Below are 25,826 nucleotides of genomic sequence, written 5' to 3' on the forward strand. Positions count from 1 at the left end.
GGGGAATTTCAGTGGATTTTTTTTAAATGACAAACAGGGGGCGTATCGAATGTGTAGTAGCTAAAGAGCCTTACATTGAGATTTAAAGTTGCTTTGACTAAACGTCTAGGGGTAAATTATGATTCTAATCCTATTGGCTCTTTTTATATAAGTGAATGAAAAGGAAAAAACACATTTCGGTCGAGTGGCCTGACAGAATAGGCGAATTTACTGCATAACAGGTTGAGTCAATGAATTCCATCTAACAAGCGTTTAATTGTATTTACATTTAATTATGTTAAACTCTGCCTTTCTTCTATCAATACGTTCTTAATTTTCATTCATTTCCTTGTATGTTCTTTTAAAAAAAATAAAATGAACTTCCTTTCTGTGATTGATTTGCAATCAGTCTGACACACAGTACAAAGCCTTTGGGTGACGATGATCAACATCCAAAATTACGTAATAGTAACGCAATTGTTATCCCCGCTGCGTTTGATTCAATCACAGCGCATAGCGAAGCCTTACCGTGATATTTATCAAAATGACATAACAGTCTTGACGGCATATATACGCTCATAGATGCAGCCCATATTAATAATGAGTCAAAGAAAGACTGTGGTACTAAATGTAAGTATTATGTGATAATTAGTTATTTTTCGCGTGAAATGACTAAAATATTTGACTATTAAGTACACACATATACGCCTACATTCCTTTACATTACTTCTCTCATCTATTTCGAAGATATCCCACAAAACCCTCCAATTGGAGTTAATTCATAACTATGACGGAATAAATGGCATATTTGTAAGAAAAATCCGCAAAACTCTGCTGCTGTGCATCCGCACTGGAATAACCAGCCACGCCTACTTCGCTTCATTTAGATATCACGTGACACGGTCATCACAGACAACCGTAATCAACATAGCGAGTGATGAAGGTGTATGGATAAGATGCAAAGAGTAACCCCAATAATAGCCCGTTTCATCTCAATTTCTTATGTTATGGTAACATGCATAGCTAGTAATTGAGTTAAGATTATCAAAACATATTTGATACACAATTAAATGTGATATTACTCGTGCATAAAGTCGCAAAGATATGAGCATTACAGAGCACAAACACTTGTGCCGTGTTTACATACAAAACGTGTGCATACAGTCTAAACGAAGGAAATAATAATAAGACACATACACAGTATACTTGTAAAGTCATTTATTGTGGTTCGATGAAGCAATATTTAGTTTTGATGTCAGCACAGTAGCAAGTGTAACATCGAGAAAAAATTCATTACGAACCTGCCAGGCTGCCGAGACGAGTAGTTCCCGAAGAACTTTCAAGAAGTAAATTTAAAGCGAATTCCTCGTTCAAAACTCCACTGACGCGGCCTCCTTCGCAGTCATCCATCTTTCCATCTAGTTGCCGATATTTATACGACTTTTTATGACGTTCGCTATCTTGTCGTGTCCTCATTTTCACGCCGATTCCGATTTGAGTGGCCCATTAACTAACTAATGGCTTACTCTGGGCGCCGCGTACGCCATTTTCGTTTCTGTTCGAGATCTTGTCTGCGCATGCTCGTATTGGTAGCCATTGTTTGCATTAATTTTCGTACTTCGAATGATGGTTAATGTATTCGGTGTAACGAAACGCCGGTACGGATAATGGTAAATGCATATATTCCATGTAACGATTTGAACGCTATATTTGATGCCACAGAAGTAGTCAGTTAATTACTTAGTTCTTATTTATAGATATTCACATTTACCCACATATAATCATCTGCGATGTCTATTGTTATTATGATGCTATAATAGCAATGAAAAAATGAAGTACAAGCATAGAGATTCAGTGCAGTGAGACTTGCATCATCATGCAATGGGATACAAAAATTTTCGAAATGTTATTGTCTTCATATCAATCCGAAAATGCGACGTAAAAACTAATCAATCCTTATAACATAAGGACATTGGTAAATATCTGTAGATTTTAGCGGAAAAGATAGGTAATACTTCAGAAGTGTCTTTTTAGTGTTGTTCATCTAGAGGGCTTAATTGATATAATTCGAAATCAGTCTTCTTATTGTCAGGAATTAAGGTATATACTGTACCTACATACTTCAATAATGTTTATCTTCCCAATTAAGCACATTCAATGTCACGTGATCATTGTGATATAATAGACAAAACTATGAGTGTAAGCTTCTTTCATTTATAAATGTTATAAATTACTGTATAACTCATATCTGCCGTTCGAGCGAAGGAACGCTCCTTTAACCATTATCCGAACCGGCGTTTCGTTACACCGAATACATATATCCGTATCGACATAACATCGAAACCTTCATTCTAAATAAAAATCTATTAAACAAGAGGAAACTATGAAAACAAAATATGCATTTGCGTGAAAGGGATAGGGCAAGTTGTTCCGCCATACAAATCTAGGTTAAGTGAAATCCCGAAATGAGAACTAGGACAGTGACGACATCACAACTAGGCATATCACCATACATCAAACACCTGACAATATATTAATCATTACACATTTTATCGAGGTCTCCAGAAAATCCTAGCCTTCTTAGGTATTGTACTCAAGATTCCGCTGGTGATCAATTACATTACAATATCAATAAATCACTCTGGAATTAGGAATGGCCGAGACGATACTAGTAAACTATTTAATATTCTCAGTTTGTGAGGATTTCCAACACAAGACAACCACCTTTCATTGATTCACGAAACTGAAATTTGTAATCCCCTCGATATTTTATCAAACTGTCGTTGAAACTGAATTAGCAATTTATTTGTGAACAGATTGTAGCCAGGTTGTCCATTTCATTTACAGGTTAAATAGGAAATTGACATTTTGATAAGATATAGATTAATATAGTCAATATTCTTTATCAATGGTGTGTCCACTACGAGAATAATCCTTAAAATGGCAATGATCAAACAGACAGGCAGTCTTATCGTCTAATATTTCAAATGGTCTTCCCATCTATTCAGATAGTCCGGTTGACCCACAGATAAAACAGCGATGGCGGAAAATATACATACACGCATGCGCTAAGATTGCTGTTTACATTTTAACGTAGAAGGTAGAAACTATTTGTGGAGTACACGGAGTCATCTGGGAATATTGCCCAAGAAGAAAATGGGTGGAAAACAGGTTTGTTTTTAGTATTATTTTTAGATTATTTCACGGAAATCAAAATAGAATAATTGATATATTCATAGTTTAATTTACCTTCAGTTTTAGCTGTTCAAATACATTTATCTTAAAATCGATAAACCTTCAAAAACCACTTTTCGATTGATGACATCTTTTTAAATAATGTTTTCTTTGTTATTCCTTTCTACGAACGTGTGATTCTATTTTTAAGAAATTCATCTGGGATTATACATTTTTTACATGTGCCTATTTTTTTTAGAAACACTGACATATATTATTTTGTCCATGTAATGCAATCTTCGATCGGTATGAAAAAAATCAATTTCAAATCTCAAATCAAATATCTGGAGAAAACAACGTATCGAAGTTTGAAAGAGATCAATTCTAAGTAAAGGTAAAAGTATGATGCAATGCATGGCTTTTATAATGATTTTCTATGCAGTTTTACACGGTTATGTTATGATTCTCAAACAAATTGAAATCGTGTACAAAAATGTACAGATAACGACCAACACAGTGAGAACTTATACACGTGGTTGATATAGATGTGTGGTTATTATAGACAGGTAGTTGTTATATACACATGGTTAATATAGATGTGTGGTTATTATAGACAGGTAGTAGTTATATACTCGTGGTAAATATAGATGTGTAGTTATTATAGACAGGTAGTAGTTATATACACGTGGTAAATATAGATGTGGTTATTATAGACAGGTAGTAGTTATTTACACGTGGTAAATATAGATGTGGTTATTATAGACAGGTAGTAGTTATATACACGTGGTAAATATAGTTGTGTGGTTATTATAGACAGGTAGTAGTTATATATTCGTGGTAGATATAGATGTGTGGTTATTATAGACAGGTAGTAGTTATATACACATGGTTAATATAGATGTGGTTATTATAGACAGGTAGTAGTTATATACTCGTGGTAAATATAGATGTGGTTATTATAGACAGGTAGTAGTTATATACACATGGTTAATATAGATGTGGTTATTATAGACAGGTAGTAGTTATATACACGTGGTAGATATAGATGTGTGGTTATTATAGACAGATAGTAGTTATATACTCGTGGTAGATATAGATATGTGGTTATTATAGACAGGTAGTAGTTATATACACGTGGTTAATATAGATGTGTGGTTATTATAGACAGGTAGTAGTTATATACTCGTGGTATATATAGATGTGTGGTTATTATAGACAGGTAGTAGTTATATACACGTGGTAGATATAGATGTGTGGTTATTATAGACAGGTAGTAGTTATATACTCGTGGTATATATAGATGTGTGGTTATTATAGACAGGTAGTAGTTAAATACACGTGGTAGATATAGATGTGTGGTTATTATAGACAGGTAGTAGTTATATACACGTGGTAAATATAGATGTGTGGTTATTATAGACAGGTAGTAGTTAAATACACGTGGTAGATATAGATGTGTGGTTATTATAGACAGGTAGTAGTTATATACACGTGGTAAATATAGATGTGGTTATTATAGACAGGTAGTAGTTATTTACACGTGGTAAATATAGATGTGGTTATTATAGACAGGTAGTAGTTATATACACGTGGTAAATATAGATGTGTGGTTATTATAGACAGGTAGTAGTTATATACACGTGGTATATATAGATGTGTGGTTATTATAGACAGGTAGTAGTTATATACACGTGGTAGATATATATGTGGTTATTATAGACAGGTAGTAGTATACATAAACAATAGACAGGTGTGATATTTATAGACATCGCGTCTTTGTTAAATACATTTGATGGAAAAATAATACATACCAATAGCATACTCTCTCCAATAAGCATCGTGTAAGGGTATTTTTCATATTTGTATCCAGAAAGGATGAAACAGATCTGTGATGCTTTGTTATATTAAATTTTTTATACAAACTGGAAAAATGGAATGGTCATTGAGGTTTTCACAGTTTTGTCTTACTCCTTAGCCATGTATCACTATTAAACACTTTAAAACAGAAAATACCAACATAATGAAGAAATAATTCTTTTCACTGACTCAAAATGAAAGCATAAATACAGATTTGCATGGAGACCATGTGTTCCGTAATAGTTAGCGTCCTCTTCTTTGTCGACGTCACCTTCATAAAAATCTAGGTCAAATCCGGGCTAAGTCTCTCTATCTCAAATTAAACATTAGTGGTAACAAGAGAAAGGAAAGCATGGAACAACCTGATTTAGACTTACGAGGTGTGATTTTTGATTATTGAACCATTGTAGCATACTTAAGTCTTCTCCACTAAATTACCCGGTGAAAATTATCATTTAACTTACCGTAACAGCTCAGACTTACCAAAGATCGCTTAATATGGTATTTAAGTTACTTTGTTGTAAGAATATCGCGATTAGACGGTACAAAGTGATCAATTAGCAAGATAAGATGATATGAAATAAATAATTAGCACGGTACGACGATATGAAATAATCAATTATCAGGATGAGACGATATGAAATAATTATCCGGATAAGATTATATGAAATAATCAATTATCTGGATAAGATGATATGAAATAATTATCCGGATAAGATGATATGAAATAAGCAACTATCACAATTACTCACAATTATCGTAACTTCAACACCATTATACTAACGCATGCGCAGTTACAGACCTTACAGTATATCGATGGGTTGCTTCAAATATTGCAAGTCTACATAAATTTTATGAAAAACAGTCTTAAAAACCATGAAATTTTCACTTCATTTCAGATATGTAGAAATTAATTTCACGATATGTCGCCTTTATTACCATAATAAATCGACATATAATATATTTGCTGGATAACTAACTTGACTGGTGACAGGAACCTAACATTATGACATACTGTTACTAAGGACAACAACATCATGTTTACGACCCATACACATGTCAAGTGTTTACCGACACTGCTCCAGAGACAATGGTGAATTGTTTGTAGTCTGACAATGACGATTGTTTTTCTCTTCCAAAATTTACCTTTCCTACCTGACATCCATGATAAAAACCTGTAGACTGTACCGAAGATACGTATATAATCATTATTGTTTCACTGGGTGATGTTTCTGCAGTTCATTGACGGAGAAAATAAAATGAAAAAATGCCAAATATAAAAATGTTATGTACATAATCTATCAAAATGTGATAAACAATTAACAAAATAAATAGAATAAACAAGTGATAACAACAAAAGACACTTATATTACTTTATTCATTTACACCTCAAAAACACATCTTTACTAAACTATTTTATATTTACCACCATGTGGTCAGTCACATACCAATTTACACCGGATCCTAGGTGACATGGAACAGATTGGAGTATGTGAAACAGCATTCTAAGTGACATGGGTGTAAAAAGGGAAATGAAAACGTGATGAAATTCGACAAACAGCATCCTTAAATATATCAGAGTTCATAAGAGTGAAATTTTTTTAAGTCGTGCCAACAATTTTGGATTAGAAATCTCGGTTGATATGTGGGTAGGTTTATCCGGTACAGGATGTAGGGTATAAGTCATCGTAATGCTCGTGTTTATTTTGTGTCACTCTTATCAACCCATATTAAATAACATATCTTTTTAAATTTCATCGTCACAAAAACATGTTTACTTGCCGCGCAGTTTTTTTTTCTTTAATACCTTGAATTCTTTGCTATCAAATTGTTTATCGTTTCTTTATTTCATGGAAACATCAGCATGATTTAAACTAAAATCTATAAAACGAGGACATAGAATTACACAACAGACAGACAAGATATTGTCACATTTCAATACAATAAAAACTATAGATACCAGAAGACTACGACCAGGTGTTCCGGCAGAGTAAGCGTTTCTCTGTTTAATCGCCATACTAACCCATTCTAACCCTAACTCGGGTTAAGTCATACTATCAAACACAGAAGAAGGGTTATGATAACGAAACAACCAGACATGTAAAGCCTTTGTCAAGTTGTTTTCTGTATAATCTGTTTCTTATTTAAGTTGGTATTAAATCAAACATATTTAGTATATAAACAGGAACCTCTCTAAGGTTTATCTATTCGATAAACGTCTATTTAACGGTTTCCTGATTATACATACAGATTGAAACTGACTTCCTTATGTTCAATCTAAAAGTGATCTTTGCCTTGATAAAGGACCAAATATTCATCGATACTATACAACCATATGCCAGAAAACAATGTGTGTTCGATATAAAGAGACAACGCAGAAAACAGCCTAAGGGTTCTGATGATCCAGACACCAAAGTCAACAGGGTCCGATATCTTACGACATTTCGAATATATACAGTGATGAATATACAAAATTCAGAGAAAGTCTTCATCGCCTGCAAAATTATTTACCAAATATTGTATTTGGTATGATATTACATAATATACGTCAGATTTTAAATAAGTTTTCATTTCATAAGAGATTTTATCAAACGAGTCTAAGAAATTATCATTTTTGTGAGTCTTAGCGACAATAATATCTAATGAACAATTTCTTTATGTCAACACTCAGTAAATAAACAATTTGACAGGTTTTTAAAGACAAAATGTAGAGTGATAAGCAGTCATTTTGTTACGCAATGTCCAATTCATGTTATTATAATGTGCATATTATGATGTCACAAACTCTAACCGGCACATCCTATGGTCAAAACTTATTATATTACACTAGTGACATATACCAAAGGAAAAAAAAACAGTGCGTGGGCGATTTCACTTGATAAGTGACCGATTATGTGATGAACATTTTTGTCTCGAAAAGTCGAAAACGAGACTATGAAGTTACGTGTTCCAACAATGACGTCGTTAAAATTTCATTTTTAATAGTTCGTTAATATCCGTGGCTCAAGAAGTCCAACCTTAACCAAATTTAACCAAACTTTGTGGATACACCCTTCAATAAGTGAACATCATCCAGAACATCAATGTTTATCCAATAAAATCTGGAATATACAGTATAGTTTTATTGACATCTCAACACACTCTATAGATATTATTATTTTGCTATGTTTTTGGATTAAAACCTTCGATTTTGAGAAAATATTATAAGATCTTGGTTACTTCTTCAATTTATTTAGAAATTAGCTGATAGCAATATCATTTTATTGTTTTTTTCACACCAACATCTTACATTTGATTTACATCACATTTTCATTTTATATAGCTAACCAAGGAATACATTTATTCCAATGCAAATGCGTGCTTCAATAGATCGTTTACTTTTGAAAAGAAAGCCAACAAGTAAATATTTGGATTATGGGAAGTTATGACTGGTATACTTGAGAAGTAAAATGAATGACGGATTGATGTTAAGTGTTTGTATAAACAGCTGTTATAACAGATGAAAAGGATCACTTATTCATTGTGGCCATGTTTAACCTGCGCATGATAAAAGTGCAAGTCGTTTTCCGATCAAGAGAAATTTAAGTGCTCATAATTGTTTTTTCTTTTTTTCTTATATTTTTTATTTGTCTTTATTTTTGTTCTATAGTTTAGTTTGTGACTTCTTTCTTGTCACTTTTTTCATATAAATTTTGCTGTTGGTGTCTCCTTGCCCCGTTCGCATGTAATCCCTTGGCGTTTGTGTCTCCTTGCTCCTGTTCGCATATAATCCCAGGGTGTTGGTGTCTCCTTGCCCCTGTTCCCATATAATCCCTGGGCGTTGTTGTATCCTTGCCCCGTTCGCATATAATCCCTGGGTGTTGGTGTCCCCTGTTCCCATATAATGCCTGGGCGTTGTTGTCTCCTTGCCCCGTTCGCATATAATCCCTGGGTGTTGGTGTCTCCTTGCCCCTGTTCCCATATAATTCCTGGGCGTTGTTGTCTCCTTGCCCCGTTCGCATATAATCCCTTGGTGTTGGTGTCTCCTTGCCCCGTTCCCATATGATCCCTGGGTGTTCGTGTCTCCTTGCTCCTGTTTCCATATAATCCCTGGGTGTTGGTGTCGCCTTGCCCCGTTCGCATATAATCCCTGGGTGTTGGTGTCTCCTTGCCCCGTTCGCATATGACTCTGGCTATTGGTGTCTCCTTGCCCCGTTCCCATATGATCCCTGGCTATTGGTGTCTCCTTGCCCCTGTTTCCATAGAATCCCTGGGTGTTGGTGTCTCCTTGCCCCTGTTTCCATAGAATCCCTGGGTGTTGGTCTTTCCTTGCCCCTGTTTCCATACAATCCCTGGGTGTTGGTGTCTCCTGGCCCCATTGTCATATGACTGGCTACTGGTGTCTCCTTGACCTCCGTCCTTATACTGTTCTTGCGTTTGGCGTCACTTGTCTCTGCTATCACATGAACCTGGTTATTGGTGCCTCTTTGACGCCCCCGTTTTCATAATACGGTTATGAGGTCTTACAACAACTTATTCACATATACCTGTATGTGGTGCGAGGATGTCAATATGCATATACACATTAGTATATTTTAATATGATATTTATTTACATGCCTCACAAACGCAGGTCAATAATTGGATAACTTATTCATAATGGTCCTAAAAAGACGCACAATATCGCCTGCAATACAAGGCATTTACAAACAGATTAAATATTTGCCGTTCCATGAATAGAAAACGACATCATACTAGTACAACTAATGATGTATTTATTTCATCATTGTATTAACTGCACCCGTTGAAAGAATTATAAGTTTGACATTAGACAAAATACATCCAAATATAAATCACCACCAAAAGCTCATTTCATCATCACAAAAAACATGTAAAAGAACCCCGTTTGAGCTAAAATTTAAGAGTTCTGAGTTCTTTAAATTAATCGCATAGCAGAAAATGCAAAGAAAAATTCAGAAGTGTAAATGTACTCGTTTTTATGCTGTGATCGGTCATGTTTATCAATTAAACATTATATATAAGATGTTAAAATAATGTGGCAGTTTTAACCATTCCATAGAATACCTTTCAAACGCGTTATCAGATATGTATGAATGTCTCAGTAATGGCAAAATAGTACTTTCTTTTAGATCATGGAAGTTTCACTCAGAATAGCGACTGAAACAACGTCTATCCTTTATATCTGAATTACAACATACCCATTTCTTTGTCATATTTGCCGATTAACGCTAAATATAAAGCCTTCAAGTTTTTAATATATTTATCAGATCATAAGGAAGTAACCTTTCTGCTAAAACAACCATCAAAATGGGAGGTCCGTGTTCTTCCTTTCACTTTATTATGCATATCATTTAGTTTCCATGATTTCGGGATAAAAATCCAATGTGCTTCAGTTACACTAAAAATTATTTAGAAAAAAAAAAAAAAAAAAATACCAAAAATGTATTATTCTGACATAGTTTTTTCATTAAATTGCACAATACAAAGTTGTAGATCAGAAATTGACTTGCTACAATTAAAACCGGCAGCACTGATGTTTTGTGTGATAGTCGAAATGTTGAATGATCGGCTTTTCATGAAAATCAATGAAAACATATTTTCAAAAAGGCTGCTAAATTGCTAGTTTTTTTCAAATATCCTATGGAAAATGTTCCACAAACAGAAATGTAGATTTTTGGACACACTTTTCATATTTCTATTAAGATTGACTCTAGGTTTGTTAGATATTTCAAAAAGACATTACACGGGATCAAAATGAGTCATGAATGTGATTGAAATCTCAGAAATAGGCTTCACTATTTTGTTAATGGACTGGTACAAAATCAAGATCCTACTCTCTATTTATTGGTATGGATACCTTAAATGTACAGGTGCTACTATGGGAAGATTCGTGGAATTGAACCTTTATTTGATTGAAATTTCATTGAAAAAAAAACAATTACATCAATTTCTGCTTGTAATGGAACCCGGCAAATTTGTGGCAACAAAACTTAGTATTACATTATCGAATTTTTTTATTTCTATATTTTATTTCGAGTGAACCTGACCCCGTTTTACTACTCAATATTACATGTGCTATTGCTCGTTGATACGCTTGTCTGTTCTCCACTTTGGTAATTTTCCTACCTTGTATTTGTTTACAAGCCAACGCAGTCACCAAAATATTCCAGGCCGACCGTATTTTTCCGTGACGTAGTCTATAAAACACTTAGCAGCACACATAGTGTTTCCAAACATTGTTCCTCCACTCCTCAATATCTAACCTGAATAATGCGTGTCGTCAATATACATTGAGATTAAGTAGAGTAAACTGTTCGTGTTGTTATCTCCATAACAACATTCATTGACAGCGACTACCACCCTGTGTAAATACAGCTATCTTTAAATGTAATGTCGAGTTGAAAACCTTATCTCGAGAAATCAATAAATTTACCGTAACTGACATGTAGTTGTCTATTTGACAAATAAAGTGCATATTTTGTATATATTCTGATGTTTTTGAACCTGAACTTTCGAGGAATTTTTTTTTTTAATTATAAGACGTCCTTAATTATACTCATTACAAATTACCAAAGAGACTCAGATACACGTGCAATGGTGTTTTGGTCAGATAAAGAATATCAGATTGACTTGAGGAATAATTTGGAAAATATAATTTCAGCTATACATATCTAGTGATCTGACTACTTATGACAACGTTTATTTTAAAGGTCAAATTTCAGATGAGTTTAGACACATTCGAATAGTCAGATACTGGAATATCAATTTATAACAGTCTTATATATGATATATCTATTCATGGATACTTAAGATAATGTAATTTTAGCTTTATTCCTAGCACTATGTAAATTATATAACCAATTATGACAAAGAGTTTTAAAAATAAAAAGGCCATATTGCATCAGATAGGTTTCATATATTAGACTCAGTCGTATATACCAGAAATCCCCTCCAGTCACTCCTGTGTTCCAACTTAAATGTAATGTGGACATGGCCTACCAGGATCACTACGCGACATATCGATGTGACCCTGTGAAGCGACGAGAATTGAAGGTTGATAGTAGTGACCCCGTATGTCCTGTCCCTGATCGCTTTCTCTCGACCTTAATCCGGGGTTATCAACCTGAAATGGATCTGTTCAAATTCCGCAACCAATGTCTGTTGCCAATAAAATTGGGAGACCTTTGATGTGGCCTTGACCTTTCACCCAAAAGATTTGAAGTTATACCGTCGTGAAAAGAATATATGTCTCCAACATATCCACGTCGTTAAGGCAATTGTGTCGCCGTGAGTTTGACTTTGTAACGCGGATCCCTGCTAATAAGAGACTTCTATACAACCAGATTTCGCCGTTACCTTGAAGGTATTAAACATATTTGATTAATGTAGGTGTCTTTATCTTTTTATGGTACACATATTTTATCCCTCAAGCAGGAAAAACTATAAGTGTGTGTATACAATTGCTGCTAAGCAATGGCTGTATAAACACATCCTGAATTGGTACGAGTTGCCAGTGTTTTTTTAATTGTATCACAATATTATAAATATTTATGTATCTAAAAGGTGCCAGTGTTTTTTTTTGATTGTATCACAATATTATAAATATGTATGTATCTAAAATCTAAAAGTTTTCTTAGGGAAGAAACCTTTTCGAACAAAAAATGTATTCTATTATGATTAAAGAACAGTATTTTGGGAAAATTTGCCAAGTAATCAAACAAATGGAAGCATTCCGGTAAAATGGTATGAATTCCAATGTACTCAAATAATTAAAAAAAAAGAAGACATTTTTGAAATATTCCTAAATGCATGGAGAATAAAATATTTGTAAAGTTACACTATGTACCTTGGAAAACACAACAAGGACTCCAACAGAATGGACCTAGAACACACACACACAAAAAGAAAAAAAAATACACAAACATACAACCTCTCTTACTTATACAGGTACTCTGGTTTTAATAAATGTAAGACCACGTCGACATGCATTATTTTGCAAGAAATACTTTTGAACAATACAAATCATGTTATTCTTATCATGGAAGTAAGATACAATTACATGATTGAACCGTGTAAATCCCTACAGTTTAAGACTAAGCTGCAAATTAAGACAATATAATTAACTGCACTGTTGTGTATCGTAGAGTATCGTAGAGGAGCGGAAATTACAAGACAAGATTTAATTATATTGCGAATTGAGAGCGTTATATTACCTATATTTGATTTTTGAATTGCATTGCGGGTATCGTCGTCAGTAATTTTTTTATCGCTATTCCAACACCCGAGTTTACTCCCTTTGTAAATCTTTTACCCTCCATATAAAACGATACTTTGTTGATAGTTACCTCTCCTTTCTCGATTCTGAATTTTAATTACGATTCCATTGACATATCGGGTTTGTGTATGAGGTTTGAAGCACTCTGCCTGTCTGCTTGCCATGGAACCATGTTAGCAAATATCCCCCTACAACGTGTGGGATTTTGTTGTAGTTTAACGCAATGAGCGAACCTCTAATGTAGATATGAAATAATTCTTTTACTATATGACATTTCAAATACATAATTGCTGTTTTGTTATAGGCTGATCAACCGCGACAGGCGTGGTCGAACCAGCTAGAATTTATCCTGACGTGTGTAGGATACGCTGTAGGCCTCGGTAACGTTTGGCGGTTTCCGTATCTGTGTTTCAAAAATGGCGGAGGTAATTATAAATTGAAATGTCATTATTATTTGAAATGTTGTTATATATTTGAGTATGATATGGATAAACACATTTTGATACTAAGCTATATAAGTTTTTTATCAAAATTTAAACACGAGGGTAAATCAGAGAGGAGCTATATGTGAAGCTGCTGAGACTACGTTCAGATAAATGTGCCCTAGTTTCTGTAATATTTATAACATCATTTATATTCATATAAATTCACGCTGTTTTCGTTCTGTATACAGGTGCATTTTTGATCCCATACGTGATCTGTCTGTTTGCGGTTGGAATTCCCATTTTTTATCTCGAACTTAACTTAGGACAATTCGCAAGTCTTGGAGCTTTGAAAGTATGGAGCATCAACCCGGCACTCAAAGGTAGGGATAATTGAGAAACAAACTACATTGGCAAGATTTTGATTTCATAAACATTCTGTCACATTCTTGCTCGTAATGTTACGTTTTCACTATTGAGAAAAGCATTTTTTTCTGACAATTATTGACAATCAGCATCGGAGTTCTAGCAACTGTAAGTATTATTGTCAATAACCGTCATTTTTCTTGTCATAAAAATCATCAAACGCTGACAGAACGATGACCGTATTCGGCGAGACAAGGTCCAGGAAATTGTAACTAGCATTAGTCATGTAGACGATAAAACAGTAACTTGAATTAGCCTAATGTTAAGATACCATATACTGTAATCCATATGTTTTCTTTTCTGATATAAATTTTACGTGAACGTTCATACAATATTCCTGAAAAGGGTTAACAAAGGGGCGCAACTGATTTCTAGTATCTTATATACTCACTACAATTTAACGTTTAGGTGTCATTTACTTAAATCCCAAATTGGTTTAATGTAAATATAATGTGAAGGGTAACGCTAATACACGTCTCTATTCCTAACAAAAGTAAACAAAGGGGAACAGCTTAGCGTTTTCCTCAATACTGATCATGGTTTTCTTTTATTTAATTTTTGCAGGCCTTGGCATGTGTCTAGTTATCATCCCTGCCATCATCGCCATTTATTACAACGTCGTGATCGCTTATTGCATCTACTTCTTTTTTGCGTCGATGACGTCATCACTTCCATGGGTGTCATGTGACAATACCTGGAACACGTGCGACTGCAATGATGGTTCCCTCAATATGTCTCTGGCCGATCCCTGGCAAGGGGCGAGGCCGGATTGTTGTAAGTAAGAGAAAAAAAGAAAGAACACAATCAGTTTCTCTCTTCTTTTTTTTTTGAAATATCCATTTAAAGTAGATTTTCAAAAGAGTAAAAAAGAAATACTAGATATCAAAGAACTTCGAGTTGACTTCGTCAGAGTCAGAATTATATCTAAGATATTTATGAGTTAACCTCTCTTAAATAATTGTCAGTGTAACCTTTGGATGTAACATATTTTACCCATTTTTTCTTTACAATCTGTCAAAATCGATTCGGAATCAAGTTTTAAGGGAACATCATACAATAAATATGTGAAAGATACATCAAGTAAACAACTAATTTACTAAAAAGATGACTCACAACCTTTTACAACCTAAGAGGTGTTGTTTTTTGAAATTGTAAAACAATGAAAATTCATAGAAATGAAAACATTTAGTAGTATCTGAATGAATAGACCAGTTCGCTACCGTGTTCAATGTGGTAATTATTTAATATTTCAGTAAACTACACAATTAATACGACCACTAGCGCAGTTCGCTACCGTGTTTAATGTGATAAATACTTTAATATTTCAGTAAACTACACAATTAATACGACCACTAGCGCAAGTGAGGAATATTTCTTGTAAGTAGCTGCAGTTAATTCAAGTGTTTCATTGTAGTAAAATTGATATATGACAGCGCCATGAAGTTTATTCCATACTTTAACATGATTTATATAGGATATTACTGCTATGTTACGTTAGGTAATTCCTGTACGAATTGTGTACTATAACGTGGCTAGGTTAAGTGACTTATTGCTGTACAATTTCATAGAACTTAGCCGTAACGTTACATTACGTATATGTAAAGTTTTACGGTAGTGCGTTGCTAAGTTAAATTCAATTAATTCAGTACAGTGTATTGAGGATAGGTCCGATGCGTTATTTGAAACGTAAACATACATGGAAGTATGAAAGAAGACAATAATGTTTTATATACTACGACGGAATTGATAGAGTATCAGAGAGGGCCATGAAGATGGCCAAGATATTATTTCAACATATACCTAGTTATCTTTTAGTAATTATGAGCTTATTGCCCTTAGCCAGAAAGTGTTAGCTGTGTCAGAAGGGGCCGGTGAGGCCGGTAAAGTAAAGTGGGACGTGATGTTGTGTAACCTACTGGGATGGTTGATCGTCTTCCTGGTGCTGTCCAAGGGTATACAGTCTCTCGGAAAGGTAAGACTACATCTTGGTATTGTCAAAATCACTAGTGTTCTTCTTTTGCACGTAAGTGTCAGCATTTTAAAAAAAGGATAAGAATTCTGGAGATGAGCAGCATTTTTTTTCTATCATTGTAAAGTTGTTTTTTTTTTTTTGACTGACTAATAACTATCATGCACCGTCTTCGAGAGCTTCAGGAAAAAACAGTGGAAAAGTTGATAGTCGGATTTATAAACTTATTGAAAATCTTCTGTTTGATGCTTGTTGATATGGTTAGTGGTTCCAGCAGTATCACCGCTGTAGTTGTTATTCCACAATGCGACTTCTCCAGGTTTTGACCTAGATTTATATGGTGAATACGTTATCTCTTCTGGACCACCCGATCTTATTCTGATATTCTTGTTTGATTGTATTGGTCTCAATATGTTTTGTTCGAACGATTTGCACAATTAGTTGATATTTAGTTACAATTACGGTTTCAATGACTGTTGTTAAAGGTGGTGTATTTCTCGGCCATATTCCCGTACGTGCTGTTGACAGTCCTATTGGTCCGCGGACTCACACTGGATGGTTACTACGACGGTATTATGTTCTACATCACACCAGACTGGGATAAAGTCGCCGACCCTAATGTGAGTTACTTCTAAAGATTGAAAAGTTTAAAAAGGCATTTATTTTAAAATTAGTTGTCGTAACGAAACGTGGCATGAAAGATAAAAAAAAAATGGAAAAAATAATGGTTTCTCAAACATCGCGACATCCTTTTAGTAAAGGCTTTGCAAAAGAGTTGACTTCCTGTATCCCAATTGCTAAACATAAAATAGTTTGTAAAAGTTACCAGCTACAATGTGTTTCTTTACAAATGTCTGCAATGAATCATTACATATCGCAAAATGATTGAATATTTTTGCATGACTTTTATTTTTTATATTTTAAGAATTCCTGATTGAAGGGTATATTTTATAGACTACTGCGTGAACTGTAGAACGTGTTTGTAAATTAAAGCAAAAAAACTCAATGCCATTCTTCTTCTTTTCAGGTGTGGAGTGACGCAGCCACACAGATATTTTTCTCCTTGAGTGCCTGTCAGGGAGGACTTATAGCGATGGCTAGTTATAACAAGTTTACAAACATAACATTAAGGTTGGTGTTATCAGTTGTCATTTCGGCTAGTCATCAGCTTATATTCTGTGAAGGACTACGGACAACACAGCATCGACAAATGTTGAATTCGTTTATTCGTTTGAAAAGTGGTTCTTTTTGAATATCGATATGAATAAAAAATAATACATACTATATTCGATATATATTTACATATGAATATGCATTGCAGATTTCAAATTTTGTTACAGACATATCAAATTCTGTATTTGATTCATTCTCTCAGCGGTCCTTCTGGGCTTCCGCGCGTTTGGCTAGTGGTGGGTCGCACAAGGAAGACACAGCTTTATTTTGCAGTTTTGTATTCATTATTTAGCATATACAGTATATGCATATATTAATGAATTATTCTTGCATTGTTCTCCTTCAATTTAAACCTTTTTAACCTATTTAGAAATATGTTTTAAGCGAAGGAAACCCATTGTTTAAGATATCAATCAGGCTGGTGAATTACGTCAGTTACACACTTTGTATTACAGAGATTCTCTAATAGTACCTGTCATCAACTGTCTCACAAGCTTTTACGCTGGTTTTGCAATTTTCTCTGTCCTTGGATTTATGGCATACTCTAAAGGCGTATCTGTGGAGGATGTTGCTACTGGCGGTGAGTATCAGACCTGTCACAAACGTCTACTCGACGCTCTAAAGATACTCAAGAACAAATTTGGAGGAGTGTTGAAAGCACATATAATAGTTATATACAAAAAAGGAAACCAGTTGTAAAGGAACAAGTAATTTCCTATATGCGGGTTAATCGTTCACTGAAGAAACAATGTTGCCTTCCTGATAACAGTTATCTTTTCTAACTCAATACTGACACAACAAGGACATTTTATTAGTGATGAAACTTTATAGACTTACATGGAAACCTATGAATTCATAAAAAATCCATATACAACGAATCACACACTAATAATGTTCTAGACTAGTATTTCGTTTATAAAAAACATATGCTTTCTAGACGAGTAATACACTCAATTCATTTTTCATAATCAATATCAAAACTAAACGCAAATCTGAAAATCCACACAATTACATAAAAAAAAAAATTTACGAAAATTATTTGAAATTTAACTTTTCACAAGAGTTTTTTTTTTTTTTTTTTATTTATTTATTTTTTACATAATTAGGTTCCGGATCGGTAAGAACTATTTTTAATCTTCTCTTGTCTGACTGGTGCCATTGAGCCGAAAACTGGTGGGAATGTTAAGGAAAGATATATAATAAAGTCTTGTTATAATCTTTGGTCTAGTCAAGCCTTTGACATGCTAGTATTGCCAGTCATTCAAAGCCCGTAGAACTCTTGCTGTGTCTAAGAATGTTATTTTATCTAAATATAAAAAGCCCCAATTTGTATAAATGTATACTTACGTTGATACAGGTCCGGGTCTCGTGTTTGTTGTGTATCCAGAAGGCCTGTCGCAGATGCCTGTACCGACATTATGGGCCATTCTGTTCTTCTTCATGATGATGACTCTTGGCTTCAGTTCGCAGGTAAATTTTCTCACGTTTTAGGGTATCTAATATGCGGTTATTTTCAAAGAGTAAAATGTTTGGAATAGAATAGCAAAAATTGATACCATAACAAAATTCAACGCTAAAAATTTATGCAGACTTCAAAATTGGGACCATTAAATAGTAACGTTTTCCGATTGATGTCAAGGAAACTAAAACATAGTGTTTGATATACCATTGCAGCACTAGAAATTGTTGAGACACCGAAAACAGATATATAAATAGATCCAAATATGAAAAAGATTTTCATTATGAAATCTTACGAGACCTTTTAAGAAATGAACTTATTCTGAAAATGAAAACATAACAGAAAAGCAGTCCTTTTAGTTATTCATCCTGATGCATGCTTCCATGACCTATCTCCTATTTCATTGACGTCTTTCCTTTTTATTTAGAACTGGTGTTATATATCAGTATGTTCATATGTTTGTTTATAATATCATTGTAGTTTTCTATTGTGGAGGCCGTTATCACTGGTCTTATGGATCAGTTTAGCAGTGTCTTAAACACAAAATGGCGAAAGATCGGTTTCCGGTTGTTGATCTGCCTCACTGGATTCTGTCTCGGACTACCCATGGTAACAGAGGTCGGTATGCAAATAATGATCGTAACAACAAACTTCACATCCCCTGATTTTCATTTTCTTTTATATTTTACCATCTTAAATGCCAATTTAGATTTTGTTAAATTTCCATTTCTACACATGCAGTTTTAATTAAAACACAACAAATACAGAAATTAATTGGTTTCTAACTACAAATAAAATAATTAACAATAAATGAAATATCGTTCTGCACGAAGGTCCTTGAAAATTACAAGGAGATTAAGACCTTAAGTGCGTTAGATGTACATACAAATCAGTTTATGATAATGACCAACCAGTACTATGTAGACGAGTTGTCGAAACGTATGTACATTGTACGTTGAATCATAATGATGGTAGTGAATATAAATATTTATCCATAAAAATAAGTAAATAATTAATTAGTTACTAATCCCATCTACATATATATCTGTATATATTATGTAATGTGTCTATTCTGTGGATATCAACAGGATTCGTAATTCTAACCCAAATTCGAGAAATATTGGCAAAATATATATATTAACACGAAGAGTGGGAGCCATTACCTGACACCTGTAACAAGACTAAAAATAATGTGTCAAGCACATGTTTAATAATAACGTTTGGATTACATTAACACTATATAATTTAACCTCTGATTTAATGTCACGCTGCTTTCGTTAGTTAAAATGTCGAATGAATATGTAAAACATGCATTACAAGATTCTGGGTTTAAATGGCTTTCAATGTTAATTCTGATTTATTTTCTTGCCTGTAGGGTGGTTACTACATATTTGAGCTAACAGACCATTTTATGAGTGGTTTTCCTATGCTATTTATCGGACTTTTTGAGCTCATTGCCATAAACTACATTTACGGTAAGTACGGAAACCCTCTATGGTAACTACAGATTGTCCAAATAATGCCGTACACATGTGAAATGCAATTGCCTTTTGTAAGGTTGATACCTAGTTTCATTAACCCTAAAACCATGTATTGACCGAAATAAAAAGGTTATAAGAGATTTGTATGACTTTTTAAATTTTTGATAGTCGTGTAATGATGCTATTAACACATGCACACGTAGTATTAAATTCTGATGAATGTAATATTTATATACAACTTTTATAATCACACTACCAAAGGTAAACTAATACATTAAAATACATTCAAAACACTAATTCGTATAATAAGTCTAACGATCAAAGATATTGGGGTTTTCCATACTTTTGGACAATAGCAAAGGGAAGTAATTCATTATTAATCAATTTTTAGAAGCACTCAGTCACCCAGTATATTTGCACAGTCGGTCAATATATTAGTCATTATAATAAACTAAAAACTTCTTCATTCCTTGTTTCAGGATTCATGAATTTCAAAAAAGACATTGAAATGATGATTGGGCGAAACATGTGCGTCACAATAAGTTTTTACTTCTTCGGAGTGATGTGGTGCTTTGTGTCGCCTTTATGTTTGGCGGTAAGTTGAAAAAATACTCTTACCAAATGCTAGTGTCACACGATTAATATATGTCTTCATAATATTTCAATATTAGATTATCTTTATAAGATTAACTTGCCTAAATTCCAGTAAATAAAGAAATCATATTAAAGCTGCACTTAATTACGGTGTGATGTGTGTGCAATAGACGCATAACAGTCACCTTATAAGTATTCAAAGATGTGGTAAACTCAAGAATAAAAATAATGCAGTATAAAATCAATAAAATACATTAATCACATATAATACAGCTTTTTCCTATCTTCAAATAAACCTTATAAGCTACGTTTAATGACATTTTGATTCTTGATCGTGGAAAAATTATTTTGAAATAATCATTCAAATATATATTTTTTTCTCATATCTCGCCATGATGGATAAAGTTTGCCCATGTAAGATAGCTATGTAAGATAAATCTATCTTACATAGCATTTTACACGCGCGGAGTAATCCGCGTTCAAGGGGGACAACTCTTACAACCTCGTCTGCTTGTGTTAACATGTAACAGTTCTAATCGTTGGTGTCGGGTTTAAAAAAAATAGACTTGTCTTTAAGAAAATACATACACGTACACTCTGTAGATAAATATATAGCATACCAACAATAAACTGATAGGGCTACTCGGTTAAACGCTTAGACATTTCATCAGAGCGAAAATATAGCTCCGTTACTTTACTGTAGACTAGGCCTACAGGCCTGTTGTAACAGTTTTGGTACAAACTGGCCTACCCTGAAAGTTTTTTCAAATGCCAATTAAAATATGCAAACACGTGTAGAGTAACCAGGAAAACTAACTGTCGTCATAGCCCTCCAATATGATCATCGTTATCGACGGAACTACCTTCGTCATTCCATCAAGAAATCCGGTTAAACACATATAATCATATGTCACAGAAAAGATCGATTACTCGTATCGAGTCACTGTTCGCTGGATCGCATATGAAGTTGCCAAAATCACCGTTAATTTAATATCACCGCCCACGAAACATCGCCGCGTCATGGCGATATAGATCGACATCGCTCCCAATAGCCTTGAACTATGAATGGAACTCCAGTGACATTCGTGACGTCATGCAGTGACGTTGTAATTTATAAAAAAAAAAATGTGACTGGGCAATAAAAAGTACAGTGTTTTCCGTAAAATTGGAAAACTCATTTCATCGTTGATTTTTTAAAGTGTTGTTGATAGAAATTCTTTTTCTTGGATGTTGACAATTTGATCACGTTCACGTCAATTTTTATTCGTTCATCACTTAACCATAAAAGGGATACAATTTGTGTTCAAACTTATTTTGCCGAAATCGGGTATTATCTTTCAGTAAAAACGTCAAATAAAGAAATTAAAAAAAGAAAGAAAGAAAAAAATGAACATGGATGGCTGAGGGGCACTTTTGCCAGAAATTTGGTAATACTACAAATTTATGAAAGAAAAAGAATGTTTCATTATGTGTATATGTAGGATAAGGATATTCCACCCTAGGAATCACAAAATGTGGTAAAACCCTTGACAAGCCTCGGGATTCACCACATTTCGTTACCCCTCGGGTGGAATATCCCTATCCTACATACATGCATATGAAAGAGTCTTATAATATTGCAGCTACATTTTTTTCATTCTAAACCCCTGTACAAATTGTATGTTAAATCGGTTTCTTCCTAACGCTATATTATATATTTTTGGAATCAAAATTTACCAATTTTTTTTAATTTCCTAACTGCACCCAGCATTCATACTTGACTTTCTTGCTACCTATTGTTGGGTTTCCCAGTAGCTTCTTTGGCCCTCACTCACGATTTCACTCACGATTTAAACTAGAACCAGAAAAAATAGCTTGTTTTGCCTTTCACCTAAGTTGCCGGACGTGAAAGGCATGGGAGTACCCCTGTTCGACCACGTTGGTTGTCTCCGGGTGCTCCGGTTTCCTCCATCAGTAAGACCCTCACGTGCTTCCATCCGGGTCAGTAAGACTGATTAACATAATTTGATATTACTTGATTCACAGTTGTTTATAAATGAATAAGATGTACATTTACAAAACAGGTGGTTATAGTTGCCAAGAGCATCAACACAGAGCCGTTTGTGTCTGACGGATACCTTTACCCAGACTGGGCCCAGGCTATCGGCTGGATGATCGTCGCAGCCTCCCTCATCTGTATCCCCCTCTGGTTTATTATATACATGTGGAGGAACGGTTTAGGCACGGTAAGAGTTTGAGGGCAAAAATTATATCTCATTTGATCTTTTTTTGCCATTTCATTGAGTCATTTACAAAATATTATCATGTGATTTATTTTTTAATATAGCATTATTGATTACATAGTGTGTAATACATTTGTTAAAGTAAATGTAAAAATAGAAATATATTCGTCAACAATTGTAATGCATTATTTCAATATCATTTAAAGTAATATCCTTTATATTCATTATTTCATATTCCTTTCGCAAAAATATAGTAAAATGGGATATTTCATTACAAAATTCATACGGATGTATGATGTGCACGCATTTATTATTTTTCAACATGCAAGCATGATTTCACACAATATTGTTAAAAATTATTCCGTGATATTCAATATAACGATGATCAAAAACTAAATTTTATAAACATTCTCTTTTTACAGCTCTGTCGAAAAGTTAATTCGCCCACGAGTGATTGGGGCCCAGCCCTTCCTGAAAATAGGACCGGTCCGAGATATTCTAAAACAGTCCAAGTTACCCCCGTAGATCTGGATGTAGAGGGCGGCCTGTATAGGTCAAAAGGTCAAATCATATCCTACGAGCCTGGTGAGCCACGTGGAAATGGTTCATTTACCCATCTGGAACCTTCGGCACCCGAAAAGTCTAATGGAGGTCCTGATACGTCATATGAGCTTAACAATTATGGCCACGTAAACACAGCATTCTCGAATCCAGACGTAGCTGACAACACCGACGATGCGACCAAATTCTAAGCCAGAAAAAGATTGGTTTTGAGCACAAGATTTTCGTTTTTCTACCTCCTCCTGTCGAGATAATCTAAATTTTAAGTTAGATATAGTACTATACAATGTACTAGCACAAACCTTTATATAAGGTCATCGTTCTTGCTTGGTAAACCATTAATCGATTAATGAGTCATTGAATTTAAGACAGACAAATATCACGATTCTATTTTTGTATACCCAATCAATTTTTCTTTGACGTTTTTTGACGCTTTGGTAATTGTTAGAAAATCATATGTCAAATAAATGTTGATGATTTCTTTAACTGACTAATACTTGGATAAAATTAAAGAAGTCAAAGTGAACCTTTCCCAAAATCTACTTATGTTTAAATACACTGAACGGAATCTAAGCAACCAAAAAGTAAGCAAGGATAAAACCATTGTGATATACAGAACACCATGTACATAGAAAATGTTATATGTATAAAACAATATATTTCAGAGTAGGCAACCAGTTCTTGTAGATCGTGAGGTAAGGACACGAGTCGAAAAATTGTCTTCCTTCGTCATTTGTGTTACTATGCTATGCAATTAGTTATAAACAAAATGTATCATATGCAATATTTGTTGTAGACCTGAAGGTATAAGATTTGAATTTCATGTCATAATTGTAATGATTTGCATTTATATAAAGTTATATATATATATATTGTTCCGGTTTGCATAATAACATGCAAATCATTCATGCTAAAATTTAATTAATGGATTGGATTATTGGTTAGGTCATTTCTCCCCTGTTAATTTTATATATTTTATTTGTCCCTATCTGAATTTCCAAACTTATACTTTTAATATTGACACTTAACCGCATGTCTAATAACAACCTATATGTATGTCTCTTCGTCTTAACATTGCTAATATTCCGGTCTGATTTTATAATTTACGTTTGACGAAGCATTTTTACCAACCTGCATTTGAAGTTGTACTATGCTTATATTCAATATGTTAAATACTTCCCAAAAATCTATTTATATTTAATAAAACTCCAGTGTTACCACTAGGACCTCAAAAGGGCATAAAGTATAACTAAGATTAATTCGTTTAACTACCTGTGGGAAGATGTGTCTCCTTGGATGCCCTGGATGTTTTTTTTTTTTTTTTTTAGTTTTAAAAAAAAAATTGTTCACTATTTTACATATGTAGTTGGTGTGTATTATTGCATTATGAGTGAAAAGAGAGAGCTTGTCAATTTTATCAATACACTACATTGTAAATAACGAAAATCAGAAAGTCGGAATGACTATCGTCACCTTTCGCCTTTCCTACGTTGTGCATTTAGATTCATTGCTCAAAATAGAAACCAAACAAACACGGACTATTGTTCCATTGTAGTCTTGATATTTCAGCACATTTTATATATTAAGTTATATATAGAATTCCAAAATGTCAATATGTGAATTAGAAAAAGATAATAATTAAAATTGAAATGTGATTAGTTGATGAATTTCACTTAAGACATGCTTTACAAATACTTAGCAATAGGACAAGCTTTCTTCTCGCAAGTAAAGATGAGTGACTCTTTTTGTTGGAAACATATTTTTGTGACATTTGCAGTTTATATTGTAATCAACGATACATGTTTTTCTATGTATGTAAATAATATGTAAAACATATATTGGACCTCGTTAACATATATTGGACATCGGAGGCCATCATCTAACACTAGATAGATTTTTTTTCTCACGGACAACGCTGGGTAGGCTGGACCAATAGTTTCATGTGGTTCCTGTTTATCAGAACAATTTCATGACTGAACTAAAAATAAAGCATTTTTGCAAATTTTTTTTCTTCTTTTTTATTTTATCGTTTTGTTTACCATCGAAATATATTTTTTATCAGAAATTATTGAAGTAACATAAGTGAAACATAACACAATTGTGACATCTTTGAATAAAATCTACAAAGTACATTTTTGTTTGTTTTTCATGTGAGAGTATGAGTCTGAACTGCAGTGCTACTTTAATCAGCAAAATAATTGCGATTTGCGTTAGGATGATTATCTTAACTGTTGG

At 33.8% G+C, this 25,826-nt stretch overlaps 1 protein-coding gene across 1 annotated transcript; it reads left to right on the top strand.

The window, feature by feature from the left end:
- Window positions 1–3,064: 3,064 nt before the first annotated feature.
- On the top strand, window positions 3,065–25,723 carry LOC117317751 (sodium- and chloride-dependent glycine transporter 1-like). The gene is made up of 15 exons (XM_033872663.1): window positions 3,065–3,150; window positions 13,589–13,709; window positions 13,958–14,089; window positions 14,697–14,906; window positions 15,461–15,509; window positions 15,972–16,104; window positions 16,587–16,721; window positions 17,129–17,232; window positions 17,730–17,854; window positions 18,632–18,744; window positions 19,214–19,351; window positions 20,109–20,208; window positions 20,694–20,809; window positions 22,872–23,033; window positions 23,453–25,723. Exons 1-15 carry the CDS (start codon window positions 3,136–3,138, stop codon window positions 23,780–23,782), a joined length of 1,983 nt encoding a protein of 660 aa, XP_033728554.1. The 5' UTR covers window positions 3,065–3,135; the 3' UTR covers window positions 23,783–25,723.
- The last annotated feature ends 103 nt before the right edge of the window (window positions 25,724–25,826 follow it).

This window comes from Pecten maximus, chromosome 19 (assembly GCF_902652985.1).
Source record: "Pecten maximus chromosome 19, xPecMax1.1, whole genome shotgun sequence".
Taxonomy (NCBI): domain Eukaryota; kingdom Metazoa; phylum Mollusca; class Bivalvia; order Pectinida; family Pectinidae; genus Pecten; species Pecten maximus.

Bases quoted from the DNA above. Each gene is read 5' to 3' on its own strand.
- LOC117317751 (XM_033872663.1), top strand. The intron at 13,710-13,957 runs GTAATTATAAAT...TTCTGTATACAG, and splicing joins GTGTTTCAAAAATGGCGGAG to GTGCATTTTTGATCCCATAC. The intron at 16,105-16,586 runs GTAAGACTACAT...CTGTTGTTAAAG, and splicing joins GTATACAGTCTCTCGGAAAG to GTGGTGTATTTCTCGGCCAT.